This window comes from Podarcis bocagei, assembly GCF_964188305.1.
Source record: "Podarcis bocagei genome assembly, chromosome: 6".
Classification (NCBI taxonomy): Eukaryota; Metazoa; Chordata; class Lepidosauria; order Squamata; family Lacertidae; genus Podarcis; species Podarcis bocagei.
The window spans coordinates 83333337-83357383 of record NC_138130.1 but is presented as its reverse complement, the minus strand read 5'-3'; the positions used below and the strand labels follow the sequence as shown (position 1 = coordinate 83357383).

The 24047-nt window shown below is 40.2% G+C and overlaps 1 protein-coding gene and 1 long non-coding RNA gene across 3 annotated transcripts in view; one reads left to right on the top strand and one right to left on the bottom strand.

Moving 5' to 3' along the window:
• Positions 1 to 23400, bottom strand: part of MIPEP (mitochondrial intermediate peptidase) — a 59597-nt gene extending 36197 nt beyond the window's left edge. Inside the window, exons 1-14 of one of the 2 annotated variants that reach the window (XM_081197941.1) lie at positions 23077 to 23400; positions 20983 to 21156; positions 20262 to 20350; positions 18914 to 19000; positions 17541 to 17604; positions 17031 to 17213; positions 15600 to 15756; positions 14362 to 14410; positions 13780 to 13840; positions 12265 to 12317; positions 7016 to 7169; positions 5401 to 5478; positions 4688 to 4892; positions 2503 to 2612 (exon numbers count right to left, since the gene is read on the bottom strand). In XM_081197941.1, the coding sequence (XP_081054067.1) occupies positions 2503 to 2612; positions 4688 to 4892; positions 5401 to 5478; positions 7016 to 7169; positions 12265 to 12317; positions 13780 to 13840; positions 14362 to 14410; positions 15600 to 15756; positions 17031 to 17213; positions 17541 to 17604; positions 18914 to 19000; positions 20262 to 20350; positions 20983 to 21156; positions 23077 to 23259 (1647 nt within the window). In that variant the 5' untranslated portion in view covers positions 23260 to 23400. Of the gene's footprint in view, positions 1 to 2502; positions 2613 to 4687; positions 4893 to 5400; positions 5479 to 7015; positions 7170 to 12264; positions 12318 to 13779; positions 13841 to 14361; positions 14411 to 15599; positions 15757 to 17030; positions 17214 to 17540; positions 17605 to 18913; positions 19001 to 20261; positions 20351 to 20982; positions 21157 to 22860; positions 23027 to 23076 lie in introns of those variants that run through there. The other variant, XM_081197942.1, reaches the window with a different exon arrangement.
• A 104-nt stretch (positions 23401 to 23504) lies between these two features.
• LOC308589144 overlaps positions 23505 to 24047 on the top strand; it is a 165243-nt gene continuing 164700 nt past the window's right edge. The window contains exon 1 of the long non-coding RNA XR_014009091.1: positions 23505 to 23581. This is a non-coding gene — a long non-coding RNA (uncharacterized lncRNA). The remainder of the gene's footprint in view (positions 23582 to 24047) is intronic.

Below are 24047 nucleotides of genomic sequence, written 5' to 3'. Positions count from 1 at the left end.
GCATCAGACTTTTCTGGTTAAAACCTAGCTTCAGTTTTTTGTTCTATAACAAAAATGCTTGGTGAAAGCTTTTTGCTTACATTTTACTAAAGCTGATATATTTGAGCGTGCCAAGTCAAAGCAACAGTTCTTTGAGAGAATCAAATATGGCGAGGAAAGTGACTAGAATCTGGTCCCCCTTCTAAGCACACAAAAACAAGGTTCCTCCAGACAAAAAAGATCACAACCAGGTATTAACATAGCAAACAACAGGTCTGCTCTCAAACTCTGATTGCTCATATTTGTATTCAAAATTACAGGAAATAAAGCATTTGTTATCAAACCCTTTAAAACCAATCACCCTTTAAAAAAGAAAAATAGACAGCTGAGTCAAAAATAATTTTTAAGCTATTCAGAAAGGTGAAAGAAATGCACATTCAGAAACATGACAGCAAAACAGTCGTTTAGGCTCAAGTCCTAATCCCACATTACATTTTATCCTGTCTGCAAGGATGAATTAAAGCTGACTCAATTACTTCCTGGTACACAATGATTCTATGCCAAATGGCTTCCATCACAAAACAGGCCAGGAATATTTAAGGAATGGGGCACACAGTGCCTGGCTCCAAATTTGTGAGCTAAAAGGAGACAAGGTTTGTAAAGTATCTGGAAAATAGTAGTAGTATATTATACCCTTAAGGCTGCAATCTGAGGCACACTTACCAGAAAGTAAATCCCACTGGATTAGTGGGACTTACTTCCAAGAAAGTGTTCTTAGGATTGCATTGTATCTTTCTTAAATGTATTTCTCCCTTAAGCCCACATCATTCTATAAATCAGTTCCACAAGGCTAGACAACAGGGCTGACTAAAAAGAAACAAAAACATCTTTTAAAAGTCAGTATTAAATGTTGAGGTGCCCGTGATATTTTCAACTCTGCAAAATAATATTAAACAAATAAATTCATTGAAATGCACTGGGAGCAACCATCCCAACTGCAACTTTCTATCACCAAGGAATTGCGTGTTACTGATTCTTCTAAGTGATGGCAGCTCCTTGTTAAACACTGACTATCCTGAATTCCCACTGCTGTTTGACAGATTTGTAAGCTCTTAGTTCTTTGAAGAATCATGTAGCACACTTAGGACTTCAATACAATTTTATTGTTCTAGCCAAAGGCCATGACAAACCTGCAGCAACAGTAGCAATAAAACAATATGGATCATACAGTCATAATATGAGCCAACATCCATGATGTAACAGAGGAGTTACCAGAGACAACAACAAACTCAAACCCAGCTTGATATCAAATTAAACCTCTGAATCACCACAACAATTTATAGCAATTTTATCTAACTCAGTCAGGGACTGGCTAGATGAAAAGATGTGGTGAGAGGCACCAGCTGGGGGACCTTCAAGAGAAACCCCAGAGGAGGAAGGCTCAGAACCAGGAGATTGGTGGTGGGACGCTGAGAAAAGGTCAGAGGGAGAAGATAGGGAGCAGGGGCTAGATGCTGAAGGGGCAACAGGGTTTAGTGAGCAGGAAGAGCCTGTGACAGGGAGCAGTTCAGACTCCGAGGCCAAAGCAGAGAAGGGGAGTGAACAGGCTGCTGAAGAATCAGAAAGTCTCCCTCTCCTGGCTGTACCAGGCTCCCCTCCCTGCTGGTCTCCAAGAACATGCAGAATAATGAGGAGAGCAGAACAGAGGCGTGCAGGCGCAGTTTGAGACTGCTTGGGAAACATCTGAGAGAGGAGTCGTCTTAGAAAATGTGGAAGACTAAGACTGCTCCATAGAGCAAGACCTACTAAGAAGTGTCACTGGGGTTGTATGCCATTTCCTTGAATAAAGAGTTAACTTCACTGACAATGGAGCCCTGCGCCTTTTGTGCTGACCTACGTCTGACTCCAGCCCTGACACTCCCTTTTCCTCAGCATCCCTTTCTGCACTGGGCCTCACAAACGGGAGGGGAGGCAAAGCCGGGAATTAGCCCTTGGAAACAGCAGCCATAGTTGAAACATGTTCAGGCAGATTTCTGGAAACCTTTATAATCCTTCCAAGTCAGGGAGGCAATGGACCACTTGAGGAGGAAGAGGCACTGGAGTAGGCTTTCTCCAACCTGCCGCCCTCCAGATGTTCCAGACCACAGCTCCCATTAGCCCTATCCAGTACCAATGGAAATTGCTGTTCAAAATGCCTGAAGGGCACCCGATTGGGGAAGGCTGCCCAAAAGCCTGAGGACGCCCCATAGCACTTAGGACTTATTATTTCCAAAGGCTCAAAAATTAAGTTTTTAAAAAGGAAAAGGAAAATGGCGGTCTCAACCATTTTGTTTCTATCACTCAAGTTACTTATGGGAAGATACAAAAAGGGGGGCATGAAGTATGAGTCTCATGACAAAATATTTCTCCGCCTAGTTTCAAACATCTGAATCTATTCTGTTTCCCGCCCGCCCGCCCCCAAAAACCCCAACAACCCAAAACTCTTATGTTATTTACAATCAGCCTGGTTTTTAGTTATCCTACCTGACCCGTTTTATAGTGCCTTGCAAATTGGTTCACCACTCGATAATCATTTGCAAAATACTCCATCAAGATAGAGGGAACTTCAGCAAAGTCTGTAGAACATCTTGTCCCTATAGAAAAGAAGCAGAAGCATTAACATGCAGGTAGCCATAAAGTTTACATAAATTCTTCTGTCTTCTCCAAAGTTCCTCTTAGCTTTCCATCTGCACTTTTGATGAACTGTGGTAAATCATTCATTAAGTAAATATTTCATTTCTGTAATGTTATTGTACGTACTGGCAGAAAAGCTAAATTATAATCCTACATGTTTTACTGCAAATCACAAAGTAAATACAATATTTGAACAGCTGGGTGAGGCACCCTATAAAGCTATGGCTCACACCCTTTATAAACTTAAACCAGTCTACAGCCAATCTGGCCCCACTTTAAACACTAAATCCTTAATTGCCGTTACTTTATACCTAATTACAATAAAAATATCAAACTGTGCTTAAAAATTTAATCCCATTTACAAATATTATCATCCCATCTGTCTGATGAGCTAGAACAATTATTGTCCATATTTGCTTTCCTTTATTGTTCAAGGTATCAGTCACTGAAGAGCAGCTTTGGTGGTTACCTCAAGACACCTGATGGTGAAATAACAATTTACAATTAAAAAATTAAGTCCTCAGTGGGCTTCAAGCTTTTATAGATTGTCACTTTCTGGAGCTACAAATATTTGTATATTACTATTCCTTGTATGGCAGGGGGTAGGGAACTGGATCCAGCTGGTTGATCCAGTCATGTAACGTAAGGTGACATCATATAACATAAGGTGATTCAAAACTCAAGCTGCAATGGAAAATTCAATCTGAGGATGAAAAGGACCTTCCTTTGAAGTTGCAGCATGTTCAGACCACAGCTGAAAGGAAGAACCTTTGCATCCTTGGCATGAATTCAAGCTGAGGTTCAAAAGAAGGTTTTTCCTGCAACTGGCGCCTACAAGAAAGGTGGGTGTGATTTGCCCAAAGCCACTTGGCAAGTACAGCCTCCAAAACCTGGCAAGCCTAATTAGGCCTGCGGGCTGGAGGTTCCCCACCACTTTGTACGCAACCTGGACTTCTTTCCTCCAGTGTTACTAGATGGGGGATCTTGCATTTTTGCAGCGCTCAAACCACAACATGTTGCGATGAAGTTTTGTTTCCTTAGCCTTAGCTAGCAGATCCATTGTGGTCTGGGAGGCTGTGTGGAACATGAGTGTCATGAACATCTACTGAATAGTGCCAGGTTGGGGGGATGCAATGTACATTTCTCACTCCCAGCGCTTCTTCATGAAGCTTGAAGTTAAGCTATGGATGGCTTTAAAAGATGACTGGACAAATTAATGGATGATAAGGCTTTTAGTGGCGACTAGCCATGATGGCTATGTTCTGCTTCCACTGTCAGAGGTAGTATGCCTCTGAATACCAGCTACTGGGAATCGCAGGTGGGCAGAGTTCTATTCTGCACTTATGCTGCTTGCAGGCTTCCGACAAACACCTGGTTGGCAACTGTAAGAACAGAATGCTGGACTAGATGGGCCACTGACAGGATCCAGCAGGCTCTTCTTATGTTCCCCCACCCATTGCACTGGATGAGAGCTAGTTTAACTACATCATTTAAAGGAGGATAGGAGGAAGAAGGGGAGTAAAAGTGAAACTGAGAAATCACAAAGGGTCTGAAGGAAGGTTAAGCACAACAGAGTTGGGGGATGGAGTTTCTGCAACATACCAAAATTCCTAGCTCACCACTTACTACTGATCTGAAAGATTTAAAGATCTATTAAATTAAATTCAGAACTATTTTAATGCTAGCAAAATCACCCTTGACATGGATGCAACTGGAATGGAGGCTAAATCTGCTCCCTGCCTCTGCTCACTACTCCACCTATCAAGAATTAAGTCTGTTCCTGCATAGTACCATCCTCGTTTCTGCTCCTTATTCACACAAAGTATGATGGGCAGTTGGGAAAAGGCTTATATGTAATATACAGAAGATAATTTGGAGTAGTTTTTAAAGGCCAGTAAGAAAATTGCTCTCAGCTGCCTTAAAGATAAGGCTAAAACCTCTACTTGAAGTACAACCAGATACACCACGTGCAAACTATGAAAGGGTTGCATGTGAAAAATGAAGTACTTGTTTGAACTTTAACCAGTAAGCTTACCAGTGACATGTTGGTATCGAGTCCTTCCCAGCATAGAATGCATGGCATGTCCCATTTCATGGAAGAGATTCTCCATCATCCCAGGAGTAAGCAATGTTGGTGAACTACTAGTGGAATGGGGCAAACTTAGCATAAGGACAACAACTGGAAGCTGGTATTCTCCATTTTCTTTTAGCCTGCCTCCACGTATCGTAAAGTGGCAATCCTATAAATATATATTTAGATCAGAAAAAAACACTCTTTTTTGTCAATACTTCGCCATACTAATATAATTTAAGACATCAGCACAGTTTCAAGCAGTCACAGAATCTGCTTACAATTATAGAATTGTCTGAAATCAAGCTGTTGCACCGTACCGGAACAGATGGAGTGGCTAAGCAAAGCGAAGCCCTTTGGTTTAACTTGATTGTTTGGCATTCTGCTTATAAGTTTGTTTATCGGTTTATTTTAAATGTGGCAATTCAGTTGAACACGGAGATACCGGGATCAAATTGGGTGCATGCTTTCAGGGCATAATTCTGCTTTTGAAGCTAAAGGACCAACTCAACACTTTGAAGATTTTCCATGATCCCCCCCTCCACTAGCAGCCCCCTGGTTCCTTACAAAGATTTCCTGACCAGAGATGTGTTTGGAGGGGCACAGGGGGCTGCAGGATCATATTTTGAGAAGAAGAAAAAAGGCTCATAGTGGTTGTATTGTTAGGGAATTGTTACCTGATAAGGCTTGTCTGGTCTTTGAAAAAAATCACAATAGATGTATCCCAATAATCCTTCTTGTTCATGGACAACTGCCTAAAATAAAACAGGAAAGTACTAAGTGAAAGACCCAATAACCGATGATGTGCTACTGTAGGCCTTTTGGGGGGAACATTCCAAATCTGACCATTTTATATGATTTTACAATTTTTTTCTCTTTATTGTAGAATTCAGACTACTACTAGGTGATTCAAGTCCCATTCACAAGATTACTAAAGGTTTTAATATACAAGTGCTACCACTTATCCAAATGGATGACTCATGAAGAAATACAAAAATAACCAATACCTTTTAAGCAATATTTGAGTTTTAAATCTGTTTCACACTACATACATCACAATTAAGCAATATGAGCAGAGATATAATAAGAAGCAGTTATGAAAGATGAGACAGGAATAGTTTATCCACTTTACAGATGTTTGATGAATGACAGCTCCTGCTGTTACTTGGACTTTGAAGTATAAGTGAGAAAGATGACCCACTAGCAAGCATTAAGAAAAGGAAATAAAAAGAAGTGAGAAAGCCAGCATGTCCTGGACCTGATAAAACTGCTTTTAAATCTTTTCTTAGTCACAGTACTGATTTTAATGTCCCATTTTCCTACATGCATGTTTTAGATTTTGGAAATACCGTAGAGAAAAGAAAAGCAGGATACAAGTTCAAGCATTAAGATATAAATTAAAGCTGTAAATATTTAATTTGTTTTGCAAATTTGTTTTCCCATGATCTCCTTTAAAGTTTGTTCCAACTCAGAATCTGAGGTTGGTTGTTGCCCATGAAAGCTCATGCCATTTTGCAATAAAAAGCTTATTAAAAGTTAGTCTCAATGTGCCATCAAACACATTTTCTTTTGAAGTTTGTGCAGCTCATTCTTAGGTCTTGGCTCTTTCAACTTTACGAATTTTTTGCCTGTAGCCATTTTCAAGCTGCTTCCCTAAACATATTTGTAAAATGCAAGGAGGGAGATGTCACACCAGAATTGAGCCCATCCTCAGTGGCCTTGGGCAAATATTTATCTCAGTCATCACTGGGCACCAAGGAGAAGGGAACTGCAGGCAATTCAAGCTTGAAAACTCACACCCAACAGCCCAGAATCCTCCTGGCCCAGGAAATCAGATATTACCAAATGTCCAATTGTTTACCACTATCTGACACCAAATTCCCAGAAATGCTTCCCTTCCTTGATCTAGGTAAGTTCTAGATAGTGCCACCAGAATCCACCTCTTCATTTTGCTGTCTGTTCCCTCCCATTGGCCTAAATGCCTGACATATCTCTCCTTTCTTTAAAATCGAAACAAGAGAGATATTCTTAAGCGCCAACTTGGGTACAAACAAAATAAAGCCTTTTTGCATTTAAAGGTGCTATACAAAATGATTGTCAACGTTAACAAAGACAATGCAGTAATTAAAAACAAATAGCTATGAATTGCCCTACGAGGTGTTTTTCGGTGTTAATTCAGAAAACTTCCTTTCTAAGCATCTTGTGCTTTGTTCAACAGTGAACTGGATTTACTTATTATCTTTATTGTTTTTGTACACAAGGGGTCTGAAATTCAGGACTTTGAATTCTTACCAGTTTGCGAACATCCTCACACCACACCTCTCCCTTCACGGTCTGTTCAGCATAAAGAGAGATCCCTAAGAGTTTATTGAACAAGATGTTCAGGCCTTCCATACATGCTCCAAGAGAGAAAAAGGGGCAATACAGGCTGGGTTCAATATTATACCTAAAACATACAAAATGGAAGGAAATGAATTATGAATAGCTACAACATTGTCCCAATTTAAACAGTTTGTATCACGCAATCCACAATTAAATGAATTAAAACATCACACTTGCTAGAAATAGGGCATCTACTTGGTTCAACACTTAGGCAGAAACATGGTCTCATTCACGTGGCATGCTAAGGCAAACCTTGACTTAGCATGTCAACACAAACATGTAGATTCCAGAAATGAGCTTGCAGCTGCTTTGCTCGTCCTGATTGTTTTTGCTGCTGAGTGACCCTAAGCTATGCCAAAGTTTGGCTTAGCAGGTCATCTAAACCAGGAGACATGGCTAAGCTCTCTCCTTACTAACCACAAGCTGTAGTCAATGTTTGTTCTTCACCCTAGAAGGTGGCCTAAAATATTTTCAATAAATAGATCAGGTGGATTGCACATGTAGCACCACAATTTTATTTTTGCTAGATAAAGGCAAACGTTTCCTGTGCTCTGGTGTTCAGCTACAATATTTGATCCTAGCTACAGTATTTTACAGGGACATGGGTGGCGCTGTGGGTTAAACCACAGGGCCTAGGGCTTGCTGATCAGAAGGTTGGCAGTTCGAATCCCCGCAACAGGGTGAGCTCCTGTTGCTCGGTCCCTGCTCCTGCCAACCTAGCAGTTTGAAAGCATGAAGTGCAAGTAGATAAATAGGTACCGCTCCAGCGGGAAGGTAAACGGCATTTCTTTGCGCTACTCTGGTTCACCAGAAGCAGCTTAGTCATGCTGGCCACATGACCCGGAAGCTGTACGCCAGCTCCCTCGGCCAGTAAAGTGAGATGAGCGTCACAAACCCAGCGCCGTCTGCAACTGGACCTAATGGTCAGGGATCCCTTTACCTTTACAGTATTTTACATTAGGAAATTGACTTTTTTAAAAAGCCAGCCAATATCATAGTGTGGTTATACACATCTATAAAGTGACCACACATGGAATACTGTGTACAGTTCTGGTTGCCTAAAATAAAAAGGGTATTGTAGAGCTGGGAAACTTTCAGAAAAATGCAACCAAATGTTCAAGGATTTTGAGCAATACAGAAATGCATTGTAGCTATGTTCCACTTTTGAAAGTAGTATGCTTCTGTGCACCACTTGCGAAGGTTCGCAAGTGGAGAGAGTGCTGTTGCACTCAGATTTTACTTGTGGGCTTCTCAGAGGCATCTGGCTGGCCATCATGAGAACAGAACGCTCTACTAGATGGGCCTTTGGTCAGATCCAACAGGGCTCTTCCTGCACTCTTATGCTAGCAGAGAGGAGCAAAACAGTCCAGACAGGTGAGTTCAAAGTAAACCATTAACTATGGCTCACCATAACCCACAAATTGAGTCAATGAATACATGTAACAGTAGCCCCCCCCCAAATTTCTATGCTGCTAGTACTCAAAAAAGACACAGTAATTACCGTATTTTTTGCACCATAACACTCACTTTTTTCCTCCTAAAAAGTAAGGGGAAATGTCTGTGCGTGTTAGGGAGGGAATGCCTACGGGTGGCATGCCTACGGATTTTCCTCCTCTAAAAACTACGTGTGTGTTATGGTCGAGTGCGTGTTATAGAGCGAAAAATACGGTAAGTGCTATGAAGTGCAGCAAACAAACAAATGAAAGTAAGGAGACTGCCCCACCCTGCCCCACCAGTCAATGAATTATCTCAAACTTTTTTTTTTAAAAAAGCAACAACTGATTGTGATGCAACCTGAATTGTACACAGGATACAGCTAAAGTATACGAAGTTTGCTGACAGTTTTACTGCTGATAAATATAAACATATTTCATACACCAGGTTCCTTCCAACTCCTTGGTTTCTAGAGGTAAAGCTTGACATGTTACATCAGGATTACCATTGTAATAAGAGGTTCCCCCCCAATAACACATTTCACAAGAAGGTAAATGCAGGATTGAGAAAGCACAGCAAATGTAATAACAAAGTTGATAAAATGATAGCGGGCACTGGGTTCTTTATTTGATGTGAAATCCTGTTTTAGATTAAAAGGATGAGTTATGGGAAGAAATCCAATGGCCTTAATCATACAGCATTTGATTTACTAGTATTTTGAAAGGCAAGACACCAAGCCAGCTGCTTTAAACATGAAGTTAAATGGTACAATGAGGTGTTCATTATTCTTCATGAACAGCACGATTCAAATTGAAAAGAAAGTACTGCTAAAGAGCAATAGATGTAGTGTGCCATTGTAAACAATTATTTCTAAGCCTAGATGGCTTCATTCAGTCCAAATAAAATGAAGGAGTATAAAACGGCATTCATTTAAGTTGTACATTTGGAAAGAAGTTAAGACTCTTGTGTATTATGGCTGTCAACAACTTTATTCAAAATCTTTTTGATAGACCTAGTAATTAAAGGAAGGATTATATTTACTCAATATCATTAATCACCGAACATTCAGAACTGTAGCTATCACACGGGGAAATAATTTCTTGCAGCATTCCATAACCATAACATACGCCAATAAAAGGGGGAAATATAATATAATTACCCCATATAAAACAAAGTCTTGGTTTTTTGTTTGTTTGATGACCATTTTGAGATTTTGTTTTAACAACCAAAACACTGGAATACCATTAGCCAAAGAAATGACTCATTTAAATCATTTCTAGCATTAACTGCATGCCAGACAACAATACTTACAGACTTACAGCTTAGTCCTAAATAGGTGTAATCATTTATTTCTCATATTCTGCATGTCTATGCTTTCTCCAAGTTGCTCAGGGCAGTGTACATGGGATTACCCATTTTATGTTCCCAACAACCCTGTGGCATAACGCAGAGTAAGAAACAGCAATTGGCTTAAGACCACCCAAGGAGTTCTATGGCCAAGGGGTGTTTTGAATCAAGTCTTCCCAATCCAAGACCAATACTATATCTGCCTCACATGCTGGCTCTCCTAGGTGATACGTACTTCAGATTGCAGTCCTGAACAGTTATTTGAAGAAAGAGACAAACATGGATTTAAAACTTTCAGATTGTGTGTGTGTGTGATGTGTGCATGTGGATATGTGTGTATGTGGTGGTAGTTCTGCCCACGACTGGCATGCACCCCCCCCCCACCATGAGGTTTGACCAAGATGAAATGTAGTCCTTGAGCCAAAAATCAACCAACCAACCAATCAATCAATCCTCACCCTTGAGCTAAACAAAACATATTCCCCCTCAAGAATACTACTGTAGTGTACTTGATTAGGATTTTAATATGTACTAACCTTGAATTAATTTGGATAAGGAAATATGATACTGGGAAGATACTAGGTAAGTGATAGGCATTATCAGGTTTTTGAACACTGAACTGAGTGTATAATTACCAGTCCCTTTTTATATATGATATGCAGAATAATTGAACTACTGTTCTCCATGCTTACATATCTTGAACACATTACATTAAAAAATGTATACATAAATAAAATGTGTTTTGTCAGCCCTCAAGTGATTGGGAAACAAAAGGGATTGGAGGGAAGAGGATATATTGGTCTTCCTACTGACAACTCAGATTCACTGGATTATATTTGTTCTCGCCAGCTTCCTAGTTGCAGTCCTGTCTAATAAAAAGAAACGAACCAAATTCCATATGGTTGACTGCCAGTATGATCCAGAGCAATGAAAGTTGGAAGACGACAAAGGAAAAAGCTGGTTGGCAATTATGGGTTAAAAGCACTGAGTCAAATTACAAATATATGTAGCAATACATTTCCATTTCGTAATGTATTAGTATTGTTTTAGTGTGCAAGGCTGGATGTGATGTTTTGTTTTTATCATGATTTCAGTGATGGCGGTTTGTGGGGTTTTTTTGTAGAAATGACGGCCCTTGACATATTTCAGAATTTGATATCCAGTGTTCCAATCATGCACTGACGTATTCGTCATGACTGTATAAATGATATGACTACAAAAACATATAGTCAACACAAATGCCGCCTCACAGACAAAACATCATTTTAAATGACATATATCTAATCATAAAATGAAAACTATTGCTGTTCTCTGACAGCAAAGCTAAGAGGCAGCTCATCTTTCCAAAAGAAAACTTGACAAAGCTATGCAAAAAAGGTGGCAAACTGATGCAGGAGCTCCCCCTGGTGTTTACAAACAGAAATGTTACTATTAATAGGCCTGGGCGCAAAATCCTGCTGTTCATGTGGAAGGGCCTCAGGCTGCGGGACACACCTGTCACCCCCCCCCCAATTCATCTGTGCCCCCTGCACCCCTGAAAACTGACTCCAAGGAATCAAGATGCCTTCCACCTTAGTTTTAGGGGAGCTGACAATGGTGGGAGGTGGGCTGGTAGACTTGCCCAGGGCAAGTTCTTAACCTAAGGTATTATTTCTGGGTTAGCGGAGTCTGTAACCTGAAGCGTATGTAACCTGAAGCGTATGTAACCTGAAGCGTATGTAACCCAAGGTACCACTGTACGTTCACTGACTGTAATGTGTCTGTTATGATGTAAGATGATAAACTAACCACAATATTATTTTATTACAATAGCATAAGGTATCACAATGCCTCTCTTTAAAGATCAACTGAGGAAATGAATTAATTAGGAATAATTATTGATATGTACATGGTACATATGTGTTTTGCTGGCTTCAGTGTGATTTTTTTAAAATGTATGTTCAGTATTTATAATGAATATTATCTGGGAAAACACTGGCACATTTTACTTTGGGAGGATTCAGTTATATCAGTTAAAAAATCCAACAGATAGCAGAGGGGTTTAAATGCTTTTCCCCCCCAGAACACACACATGGTTTTGGAGAAAGGTGACCAATACAAATAGATTCCTAGCCATATCCTCCTGCACAGAAAAGAAAACTACAACCTTGTAGTTATCTCAGCTCTTATACAGAAAATATATACATTGAAAAGTTGTGGCTGGCAAGTGCAGACAAAAACACACATTTCAAAACAATACAAAAAGGTAAAGAAACAGTGATTTGCTACATGAGTATATGTGATAACTATAGCAGAACTTTTAACAACTAAAAACTAAATATTAGAATGCAAATAAAGTGCTAGATACACCAGTTGCAGCAGAAGGCCATAATACTGACCTCTCAGCACGCAGGACACCACTGTGGTATGGATGATCCCAAGGCATCAATTTCTGAAAATTAAAGCATTCACGTTTTCAAACACATAACACAAATCAAACAAAACAAGTCAGATACAACAACTTTCTTTCCACAGCAGCATTTCTGTAGTAACTGTTTTCACAGAGCTTTAGGTGCTGTCTTACCTGCCCTGTACACAACCTGACTATTCGGCTTATGCACGGTGCATGGAAATACAATTGACAATCTCTGGTCATGTTGTTTTTCAAATGTATGTATCACTTCATTGCCAGTGTTAAGGTTTTACATAAAAGTGTATCAACAATAACACAACAAGAAAAAAAACAAAAATAAAGTCCAAAGCAAGAATTAAGCAAATAATCCAGGTAAGCACACTGCTAACATCCTAATATTTTAGCAAGCCAAACGCCCTTTGAAAAATTATGATTTCCACCTGCTATCAAAAGATGAAGAAGGATGTTAGCAGGTGAGCCTCTCTAGGTACAGAGTTCCTTAACTGAAAAGGCCCTACGTCTTATAGCCACCCCTGTAACAAATGAAAAATATGTGACTAAACACCAAACCAATAACTGGAAGCACATGATACCTGTGTTTCAGTGATGGCAAGGGCTATCAATGACATCAAAGGGAAAATTCAAGATGCTTTTTTTAAAATCATCATCTCTTTAGTACAGTAACTTAAGCCAAACATCCTCCCACATGCATCCGCTCTAAAAGGGGCATGTTCAATTAAGTATCTCCAGTTTTCTGGAGCGGGGAGAAATACAAAGAAATGACGATCAGGAAAGAATTTACCTACCGTTTCTGTGTATTTTACAAAGGAAAGCACAGATTTAACACATCTAACATCATTTACAGATGATATGACCGCATCAAAGTACAAAGCAGCAAGTGAAAAGTGGCGCTAAGTGAACTTGCCTTGAGCATTCAGGACAGGCAGCTAGAAGATTTAAATATAATCAAATAATGTGATCTAAGACTTAAAAGGCTTCAAGATGTCCACTTGTATTTATCCAACCAAATTTCATTGAGGGGCATTTGAGGTCCCAAATTATACATTGTGAGGCAGAACTATTAGAATAATCATGCAGCAACCCAGTTATTAGAAAGACCGTGGTTTCTGAACAAAAATACTGGAGCCTGCCAACACACAGGCTAGACACATGCAGTTTTTCAAATCTGGCTTCTGCCTTTTCAAGCTTGCAAAAACTAATTGAACAAAATGTTTGACATACTCAAGAGAAGACATTACATTTTCCATCTTAAGTTTTGGCTACCACATAAATCACTGTGTTTAAACCAATATCTTCTTTTAAGTGGTTAGTTTCCCTTAGAGAAAAGAGCCTTGAAACCCAACACCGTTATAATACAAAGCCAAGAGAAAGAGAAAGCTTAGATTACGTCAACATAACTCTGAAATTATAGAAAGTATTTTCTCAAACTAGCATTCAACTCATTCAAGTTGAGAAAAAGTAAATGCAAAATATAACTTACTGATTTTATAGGATTTAGTTTCATTTTCATGCCTTTCATCATTTCAAAATCCTTTAGAGTACTGAAAAACAATTTCATCATAATATTTTGTTAAAGTGCTTTTCAAAAGACTTTGTAGTATAATACAATTACTAGACAATCATTTGTCCATTTTGCAAATAAAAGTATCTTTCACACAAGCAAACGAACAAAATGTGCCATAAAGAGTTGTGATTCTTCTTTGCTTTTTTAGAATAGGTTTTTCAGTAAGGGATAATACTTTCCAATATACAGAAAATATTTGGCTGGTTTCCCTCTTTACATCACTGGAAAATAGAACATTGGTACGTTTACCATGAAAGGGCCTTTTGGCTGACAGTGAGACATCCACCGTTCAGAATATTTTTACAATTACAGTATGACCTTAATCTGTAGTTGATTAGATATAATCCTTTCAATAATCTTGCAGAATTAAGATGGGGTGAATTAATTATGAAATACAAGTGTATTTTTTATTGATTCTACTAGTAATATTACAAAATTTTTACCTTGCAGCAAGGCAAATTTGTTCTCCCTTTAAATCTTATTAAAAAATAAACTCACCGACTGAATAACTTATCTGAAAGCTTCTCAAGAAATTGCATTACTTTCTCTAAAAAACAGAATGGAAGAAATATTGGTACAGTAGGCAGAAAGAACACTTAAGAAATAACTTATATGCAGCTGTAAACTTTCATCTAGCTTAAAGTAATCTTCTAAACGATTCATAATTCAGAAGTGAATTAAGTTATAGTTTTTAAAAAAGGCTGAATGTAGTGGTTATCTGTTTTATTTACTAAAGAAGCCATTAAGCAAAATTAAACCTGAAATTTCTGACACTCTGGAGACATTACTGTAGGTTCATTTCCAGCCCTACAAGAACTACAGCAGGTCATAGCTGTATCAACAGAGCTGACTAGTGCAAGGTTTCTGGTTTCCTAATCTTAAAGCTGACTGATAACAATTAAATTGTAATACAGAAGTTTGAGTATTCAACTTTATTACGGCTGAGGAACCTGCGGACCAACAGATATTGTTTGACTCCAACTCCCATTAGTCACAGCAAGGATGGCCTGGGATGGTGAGAGATGACAAGAATTGTAGTCTCACAACATCTGAAGGGCCACAGGTTCCCCATGCAATGTTCACAGGAACTTTGAAACAATGCAAATATATTAAATAAGGAAGTTCTCTATTAGCAGCAAATAATACTCATGGATGGTCAACATAACTAAAATAACAAGCAGCAACATTTCTTTAACACAACAATTTCACTGAGACATCATTCTATGCAGTGTGTTTCGTATGAGGATGTAATATATTTAAAACATTCTGACACTGCATAAATTAGTGTTTGACTGCATGTTCCTTGGGATAGTGTCCCAGGACCATAGGGTTCTCTGATGTCCCCTTTCAGAGGATGGAGAGAAACAAAGGTCCACCTTTGGAAAGGGAGATCCAACCTCGTATGTCTCCCCCATGAGACTGTGAAAAGGTCCACATAGTGCCCCTCAGGTGTTGGGAGAGGGCAAATATGGACCTTGCAGGGTGATGTCAGGGGCATACCAGGAAAGGCTGTTGATCCACAGGATCCAAAGGCATCCCACTTCCCTGAAACAGAGCTAGTGTTATTTCCCTCCCATTCGAATCAATATGAGAGAAACTGATTCCAGGGGAAGGGGGAATTGAATACGAAGGAAAATGCTCCCCTCCCACTCTTCTCTCCTCCCATGTACTACTAATCTCTTGTAACAATCTGCACAGCCTGCATTTATCCTGGCATATTTCACAATTAGCATTACCTGGAGTTTTGGCCATTGTCCCCTGAAGAGCCCGATGAGCAAATGTATCATATCCTACTAACTGGGCCAGAAGGTTTCTGCTGGTAAGAAGTTCCTCTAAACAGTGTAATTGCTGAGCATTTGGGTACAGGAAAACCTTGTAGGCAACTTCACGTACCTAAGGTTAATTCAAAAGAAAAGCAATATATGGACAACTATAATAGCAAAATGCAGAAACTGATGAAAAGACATTATTGATGAAATTGATGAAAAGTATTACAGTGGTACCTCGGGTTAAGTACTTAATTCGTTCTGGAGGTCTGTTCTTAACCTGAAACTGTTCTTAACCTGCAGCACCACCTTAGCTAATGGGGCCTCCCGCTGCCACCGCAGCACGATTTCTGTTCTCATCCTGAAAGTTCTTAACCCGAGGTACTATTTCTGGGTTAGCGGAGTCTGTAACCTGAAGCGTATGTAATCTGAAGCGTATGCAACCCGAGGTACCCAATATACAGTATCACCCTGTTGCAAATGGAGGGAAGAGACAGTAGGAATATTCACTTCTTCCCTAACTGCTCAATTCCTGGGGTATACAGTTAAAAGACCTCCATGCAGACAAATGAATATATAGTTGAAGGTTTTCTTCAATCTCATGTACTTAAAGAACCTAGTTGAAAGTTGGAAGATCCCAGACAGACAAAAAGAAGTCTTCTTCACATAGCACATACTATGGAATTGTAGTGATGGTCCCCAACTTGGATTGTTGGGTTTTCCCAGTGTGAAAAGAACTTTTCAGCTCCCTGCCTTGCTTGTTTGGCAAGGCCCACTCAGCACATCGGCTCCAGAAGGCTAGGGATGCTGGCACAAGACCTCACAGGAGCAAGGATGACTCCAAGAGAGCATCTCATGAGAGCATCCTAGAACCGATGTGCCAAGAGGGCCTTGCTTGCATTTAACTTGTGGATTTCAACCAAATGGCCTTCAACCACATAGGGTTGAACTAAAGGTAAAGGTACCCCTGCCCGTACAGGCCAGTCGTGTCCGACTCTAGGGTTGTGCGTCCATCTCACTTAAGAGGCCGGGGGCCAGCGCTGTCCGGAGACACTTCCAGGTCATGTGGCCAGCGTGACGAAGCTGCTCTGGCGAGCCAGCACCAGCGCAGCACACAGAAACGCCATTTACCTTCCCGCTATAAAGTGGTACCTATTTATCTACTTGCACTTAGGGGTGCTTTCAAACTGCTAGGTGGACAGGAGCAGGGACCGAAAGACGGGAGCTCACCCCGCCGCGGGGATTCAAACCGCCAACCATATGATCGGCAAGCCCTAGGCACTGTGGTTTTACCCACAGCACCACCCGCGTCCCCCCTAGGGTTGAACTAACATGAGTTAAATGCTTGTAAGATGTGATCGTACTGTATATGGTACTGTAATGTACCTCATGTATACATACCAGATCATCAGGACTATCAGCATTGAGACCACTGATTTGGGCATAATTGCCTTCAACTGCAAAATGATGCCGAATGTGTTCTGGTAAAATGTGCTTGTCAACCTTGTTTGGAAGATGAGATCCTATGAGAAATTCATTACACAAATCCAATATTTTGACATTGAGATTTACTGCTCTCCTTCGCTGCAAATGAGAAATAAACAGAGTAATAAATATTTCTTTAAAATATAGTTTCTGTTCACATCTTAAAAAGCTTTAGTTGAGATTCCTGCATTGCATTGGTTCAGCAATCTGTGGAATATTCCCATGCATACATATTCCTTATGAAATTAAGATGTTTTAAAAACTAAGACGATAGTATCTTAACTGTAGAAATTAATACCATGCCATTAAGGTTAAGGATTCTGTAAATCTTGATTATGATGGTTAATCAGCAGATTACGCTTGGGATAAGGGCTTAGTTTCTAGAAGGCTCATCCAATAGCCTTTCTTATAATGGAAATAACTTACCTTTTCTTCATCCAAATGAATACCACTGATCTCAAAATCAAACATGAAAAGTTCCGCCACTCGCCTAAAATAATGAAATCACATTAACTCCAGGACATGTACTGTTATAGAGTCATCCCTTTTACAGATATGTATTACATTTTGCAGATTATTATGTTGCAGACCAAGTTCTAATTTGTCAATGTAGGGAACTATCAATACAATTTATTCACTATTTAATATAGCTTCTATCCCACTTTTCACCACAGGACCCCAGAGTGTGTTACCATTATTAAAACACGTAAAAAAAAAATCAAAAGCAATACACAATTCAATTTGTTAAAAACCCTCCATCACTATTTCTGTACAGGCAAATTGCCCTGAAATATCCAAATGACCTGGAGGCAGAGGAAGGTTTTCACCTGGCACTGAAAAATGGACAGTATCAGTCCCAGCCATGCCTTAGGGAAGGATATTCCACAAACTGAGTGTGGCATACAGGAAATATTGAAAATCATTAACAATGACATACCAGCTGACTTCACAGTCAAGTCAGCAGAATCATGAACTATGCAATTTACTCACTAATTGCCTGGTGCTGATGAAAACAAATAATAACATGGATCCAAGCTCACAGACTGGAACATCCTTTTTTTTATGAAAATAGCTTTCCATATGGCATACGTACAAAACAATCCTAACCATGTGCTCTCAGAAGTAAGTCCTGTTGAATTCAATGGTGCTTACTCTCAGGTAAACAGGGTTAGGATTGAAGTCTCATAGAACTAAGTGTCGGAGGGTGTTGCTACATTGATGAAATAAACTAGATACAGACAACCTTCATGTTCACAGGGAAGACAAATATTTGCAATGTTTAATTCCTTCTAACAATAGATATTATCATGTCTTGCTTGCAAATTTTTTGTGGCACACTGACCGTAAGTCTGATACAGCTCTGAGGCCTTAGACAAAAAAAGTCAAAAGGAATTTAAGATGACCATGATAATTGGGGTGTTAGGGTTACCAACCCTGACCAAAGAATGGAGTTTTACAAATTTTACAAAAGTCCCTTCAGTTTCAGAGTAGCGAGTAGATTCTGGATTGAGGAATGTAGATGGAAGCATGGTAAATCTATCAAAGGACAAGTCTGGATATATTGGATATATATTTCAAAGCATGAAATGGCACTTGTAACCATAGGTTACCTAGACCACTAACAAAATGTTTTCCATAGTTAAAGACTAGAATTAGACTCACAAATATGGTATACTATGAAAATAATTTCTCTGTGTTTTGAACTCCCTATATTGTAATAAGGTATGCAGAACATTAAATAGTCAACATTCTGAGTATCACGAAGAAATATCTACTGAAACAAAATTAACAATGTGTACCTTGTTTCTGGATCAAGGGACTCCATTACACCTTTATCAGCCAACAACTTTCTTAGACTTTGGCACAAATCTACATCTGTATTTAATCTAGAAACACAGAAGGTTAAAGGATCAGTTGCTACTAATACAATTATTTCACAATACAATAACAAAAACATTTTTAGGTTTACTATTTCTGCAGAATTTTTTTGTCATGTCTTTTAAACTGTCAGGTTGTTTTCAGAAACTACAGAATGTTAAACATCACCATAACCAGTGAAGTGTAGATGAGAGCAACAGATCAGTCAACAAGTACTTATTCACAACACAACAATGAAAGTAAGTAGCATATTAAGATTGCTGCAGCCACAAAAAGAACTAATAGGCAGCAAAAGACCCCAACCGAGCAACAGGGGCCTTGCTGGGTGAAGAGGTTTTGCTCTCCAGCAGTCATTTTTGGGGAGGCAGTCTTTCCCCTGCACCATGCAAGGCTATTTTAGCAAGAGACATTATAGTAAGTGGCTCCTCCCAATAAACACTTCCCATCTTAGAATTGTGGCACTGTAGAGTTGGAAGGGACCCTGAGGATCATCTAGTCCAACCCGCTGCAATGCAGCCATCCCATATGGGGATCAAACCTGCAACCTTGGCATTATCAGCACCACACTCTAAGCAACTGAGCCATCCAGATGTTAGGCCTGCACTTCTATTCAAAACAACTGCTCAGTTTTCTTTTCTTTTTTTAATTTCATAAAAAGCAATCATGCTTAAATCAATAAGCATTTTGCAGCTAATTAAATAACTGGGTGCGTTTTTTTAATGGAACGCTTGGATTTCATTTTTCTTAAATGACCACTCATGTAATATGGACCATTGCTTTCCCCACCAACAGGATGATGTCCTTCCACAGGTATGGAGAGAGCATGGAAAAATATGCTGTTGTCTAGTCTTTTAGTCATGTCCGACTCTTTGTGACCCTATGGACCAGAGCACGCCAGGCACTCCTGTCTTCCACTAGCTCCCTCAGTTTGGTCAAACTCATGCTGGTAGCTTCGAGAACACTGTCCAACCATCTCATCCTCTAACACATTGTAAAAGGACAATATCTCAATTATACTTAGTAACACTATTAGATGTCAATCTGGAAACAACCCTACTGGTTAGGAAACATGTATTTAAAATTAGACTATCAGGGCTGTAATTACTATAAACTAAAAAACATTTTTACCAGATTTCTTAATTGGAAGAGAGATTCTCCTTGTTTCCATAAAGACTTTAGAACACATAGGAAAACAAAACACCTTGTTGTCTACTGTTCATAGCAGCATTCAATAAACAGATAAGCTGAAACATAATGAACAAAACGTACTTTTCTACCATAGTACCAATGCTTCTGCAGGCTTCCTCAGCAGCCTCTCTGAAAGCAAAATCTGGATGGGCAATTTTCACAAAGTCAGCCTAAAGCAGTAGAAAAAAGAAACTATAATAGTGATAGGGAAATGTTTGTTTTGATATTTAAAGAAAAGTTAGAAATTTAAACTTAAATTGCCATGTGAATCTTTTTTCATTAGAGCATCTTGCGTTTCATAGCAGTACAAGCTATTGATACTATTAAACATGGCATTTTCCTCACACAGCCTCAGGAAAAAGTACATTTAAATTATTTTCATACACAGATGAACATGAGAGGAGGAAAGTCTTTGTACCACTCTGCTTGAGGATCAACCACATGTCTATCCTACTGTCTGTCTACGTAATGGGAAGCCATAATTAGCAGTGGGTTACTAAAATGTATAAAACAAATACATGCGCTATCTAACACAACGGCATAATCCCCAGCAAACAAATTACTGCCTAAAAGCAATGTCTTAACAAGCCCAGTGCTCACTATATTGGGCACTACATTTTTAAAAAGAAATCAAGGAGTTCGAGCAACAGGCTTGTCTGTTTTAGCAGGAAATCTCATTCAGTTTCATTGTTAATTATAACATTGATATAGTTCCCATTGCATTTGACAAAATTTATGAAACTGGAATCTAGAAATGTGTTAATTAACAAATGGCAATTTCAAAGTTTCAAAAGTACCTTACCAGATCTGCTACTCTACACAAAGCATCTGAGAGCTGATCAAAGATCATGACTATCTCCTTCCCAGGTGGTGTAGTACATGCTTTTTGTACTAGTCGTTCTGTTTCTTGCAGTGATCTTTCTTGAGCTTCTTGAAATCCTTCTGGACAACTCAACTCTGGTACACCAAACAGACCCTAAAACACAGAGAACAGGCCCCATATAAATAATAAATACACTACAACTTTTCCAGTTTCGCAGCAATGCTATAAATTATAAACCCGCTTTTTACATTTGAGCTGTATTTGTAAAAATACATGAAGTGTGAAAATGTTTCAGCACACTTGATTTAATCATCAACTCCACAACACGGCAATTATGTTTTTACTTGGGTGCCCGAAGTAGATTCCTAAATTAATATTACAGCATATTGTGTTTATAGTACAAGTGGGAATCACTGGTATGATTTTCAACAAAATGTTGTTGCTTGGGATGCTGCTACTCAGTTCAGCTGGTGAGCCATGCCGTCTTTCAGGATGCTCCATTCACTCCATCCCATAGGCCAGTCAGCATCCTGTATCCACTGAGCTTATTCAGTTATAGTGATGTTTTGGGGCTCCCCCCCCATAGGTTTATATGTGCATGTGTCTGCAACATATGTGTTCATGTGTCATATATATGTGCAAGTGTCTGTGATGTACATTATACATAAAGAGTGGTACCTCGGATTTTGAACGTAATCTGTTCTGGAAGACCATTCGGCTTCCAAAACGTTTGAAAACTGAGGCACATCTTCCAATTGGTTGTAAGAGCTTCTTGCACTCAGCAAAAATCACGCTGCACGTTTGACTTCAGAAAAACATTCAAAAATGGAATCATTTACTTCTGGGTTTTCAGTGTTCGAGAACCAAAAGGTACAACAACAGAGGCATTCAGGAACCGAGGTACCACTGTACACACATTTACATCTGTACGCAAACACAAAACCTCAGTGTTTACCCAAGCCTGCATATTTTTCTCTCTGGAGTGTGGGGAAATTCAGTGAAGACCCCAGACACTGTGAACCAGTGTGGTGTAGTAGTTAAGGTGTTTTGGCTACATAAGGAACTACACAGAGAACTGAAAAACAGAGTACTGTATAGGATAACTTGGAAATTGAGATGCAGTATATACATTAGTGACCTCTTACACCAGGTTACCATAACTCGCTAAACACTTTTCCAAAGAAACAAAACTCTTGAATGGTCGCTAATTTCCAAATGCCCCTGTTAGGCCTAAGGTTGTCGCCTTTTATGGATTGTTCCTGTGTTTTACTGACAACTCTCACTGGCTTTTCAGGTCAACCATAGGGCTGTGCTATGTGACATGTTGATGATCCAGGATTAGATCAGAGTTAAAATTCAGCTCACCCAAAACCAACAGTGGGTACATGGGATTTGCTGAACCCTTATACCAGTGCTGCAACTTAGCAGAACAAGGAGTGTTAAGGTATGCTTTAAAAGTGCACAACAAGAAAAAACTTGGAAAGTTTATCCTAGCATAAAGAGACAGTGGTGAAAAAGGTCCTGCTGGATTTCTAGCTGTCTGAGCTACTATGCCATGAAGCTCTAAGGGGTGGAGGTGTTCCTAACCCCACAATTCAAACCAAGGACTATTCTGTGGGGAAATTCAGTGAAGAATTCGGTGTGGTGTAGTAGTTAAAGTGTTTTATTCAAACCTGAGGCACTTTGGGTCAGATCTCCACTCCGCCACAAAACTTGGGCCAGCTGCTTAACCCACCGCACAGGGCTATTTTGTTTATTTAGGAGTGGTAGTGGATATAAACCACTTTTAAAAAACCTTTAAGTAGCACACAATAACACAAAACAATTATGCACAGGTATGAAACAACACAGACAAACCGCTGTGGTGAGGATAAAGGGATGGGTGGGAGTAGCTATCTATTCCTTTTGGAAGCAGGCAGAAATAAAAATAAAATCCTGGCCGTGCACAGTCTTCGCATCGCTTGCTCCGGAGTCTTGGCACCGAAAAGAGGCTCTGGGGCTCAAAAGAAACCTCTCTCTCTCCGACCCCGTGAGGGGATCGACCCAGCCTCCCCGGCCCTGGCGGCCTCTCACCGTTTTCTTCCCCAGCTCCCGCAGGTGCTGCTGCTGAGCGTTAAAGGCAGCGCCCACCGGGGACCAGCTGGTGCTGACCCATCTCCGGGGAGCGGAGCTGCTGCAGCCGCCGGCCCGGCCAGGCGAGCCCCACCTCAGGCCGCTCGCGGCAGACCGCGCCACACGACCGCAGCCGGCCAGCATGGCGGCCCCGGCCGACCTCCCCGCCTGCCTGCTCGGCCTGTACTCTTTTTCTTGAGGGGGAAAAGCTCCCTTCGCTACACGCCGACCAGGCCGCTAGAGTGCCTCGGCCTCGCTTGTTCCTGGTTCCGGCGGCGACCTCTTACGCGGCCGGGCCGTGAGGAGGAGCTTCGTCGCCTCCCCTCTCGCGTCCTGGAGGCAGACATTCGCCCCGGTGTGGCGGCAAGAGGGATTTCCGAGCCAGGTGGCGCTTCGGCTTTCCGTGCTTATGTTTTCAATTATCCTTATCCTCCGAGGCGGCGGCGGGCAGCTGAAGGAGATGATGGTAAAGATGATGATGCGGCGGCGGCGGCTCTGCTAATGGGCTCTACTTAGTTTTTGAACGCTATTTTAATAGGGAAAGCGAACGAGCTAGTAAATAATGCAAGCAAGCAAGAATCCTCATTACAAAAATGGGGTTGCAACTTTTCACGCTGCTCTGGTGTTGCAAGGCATTTTGTTTGCTGGCTTTTAAAAAAAAAACAACCCGAAGAATATTTAAAAACGACGCCCCATCCTTGCACCTTGCATGGACGACATTATTTACAGCTCTACCACTTTTAGGTGTAAATACTACACCCGAGCCACAGTTTGCTGTGCAGACTGATTTCATCTGAAGTGGGAATCTTGCTGAGACGAATGGGCCGCCCAGGCCCCATATATTTTGGTGCCTGAGGTAGACCATAAAATGGCCTCCCCCTTGCCGCCAGGGAAAAGGCCTGAGTAAAGATCATTCTACATCACGCACAAGG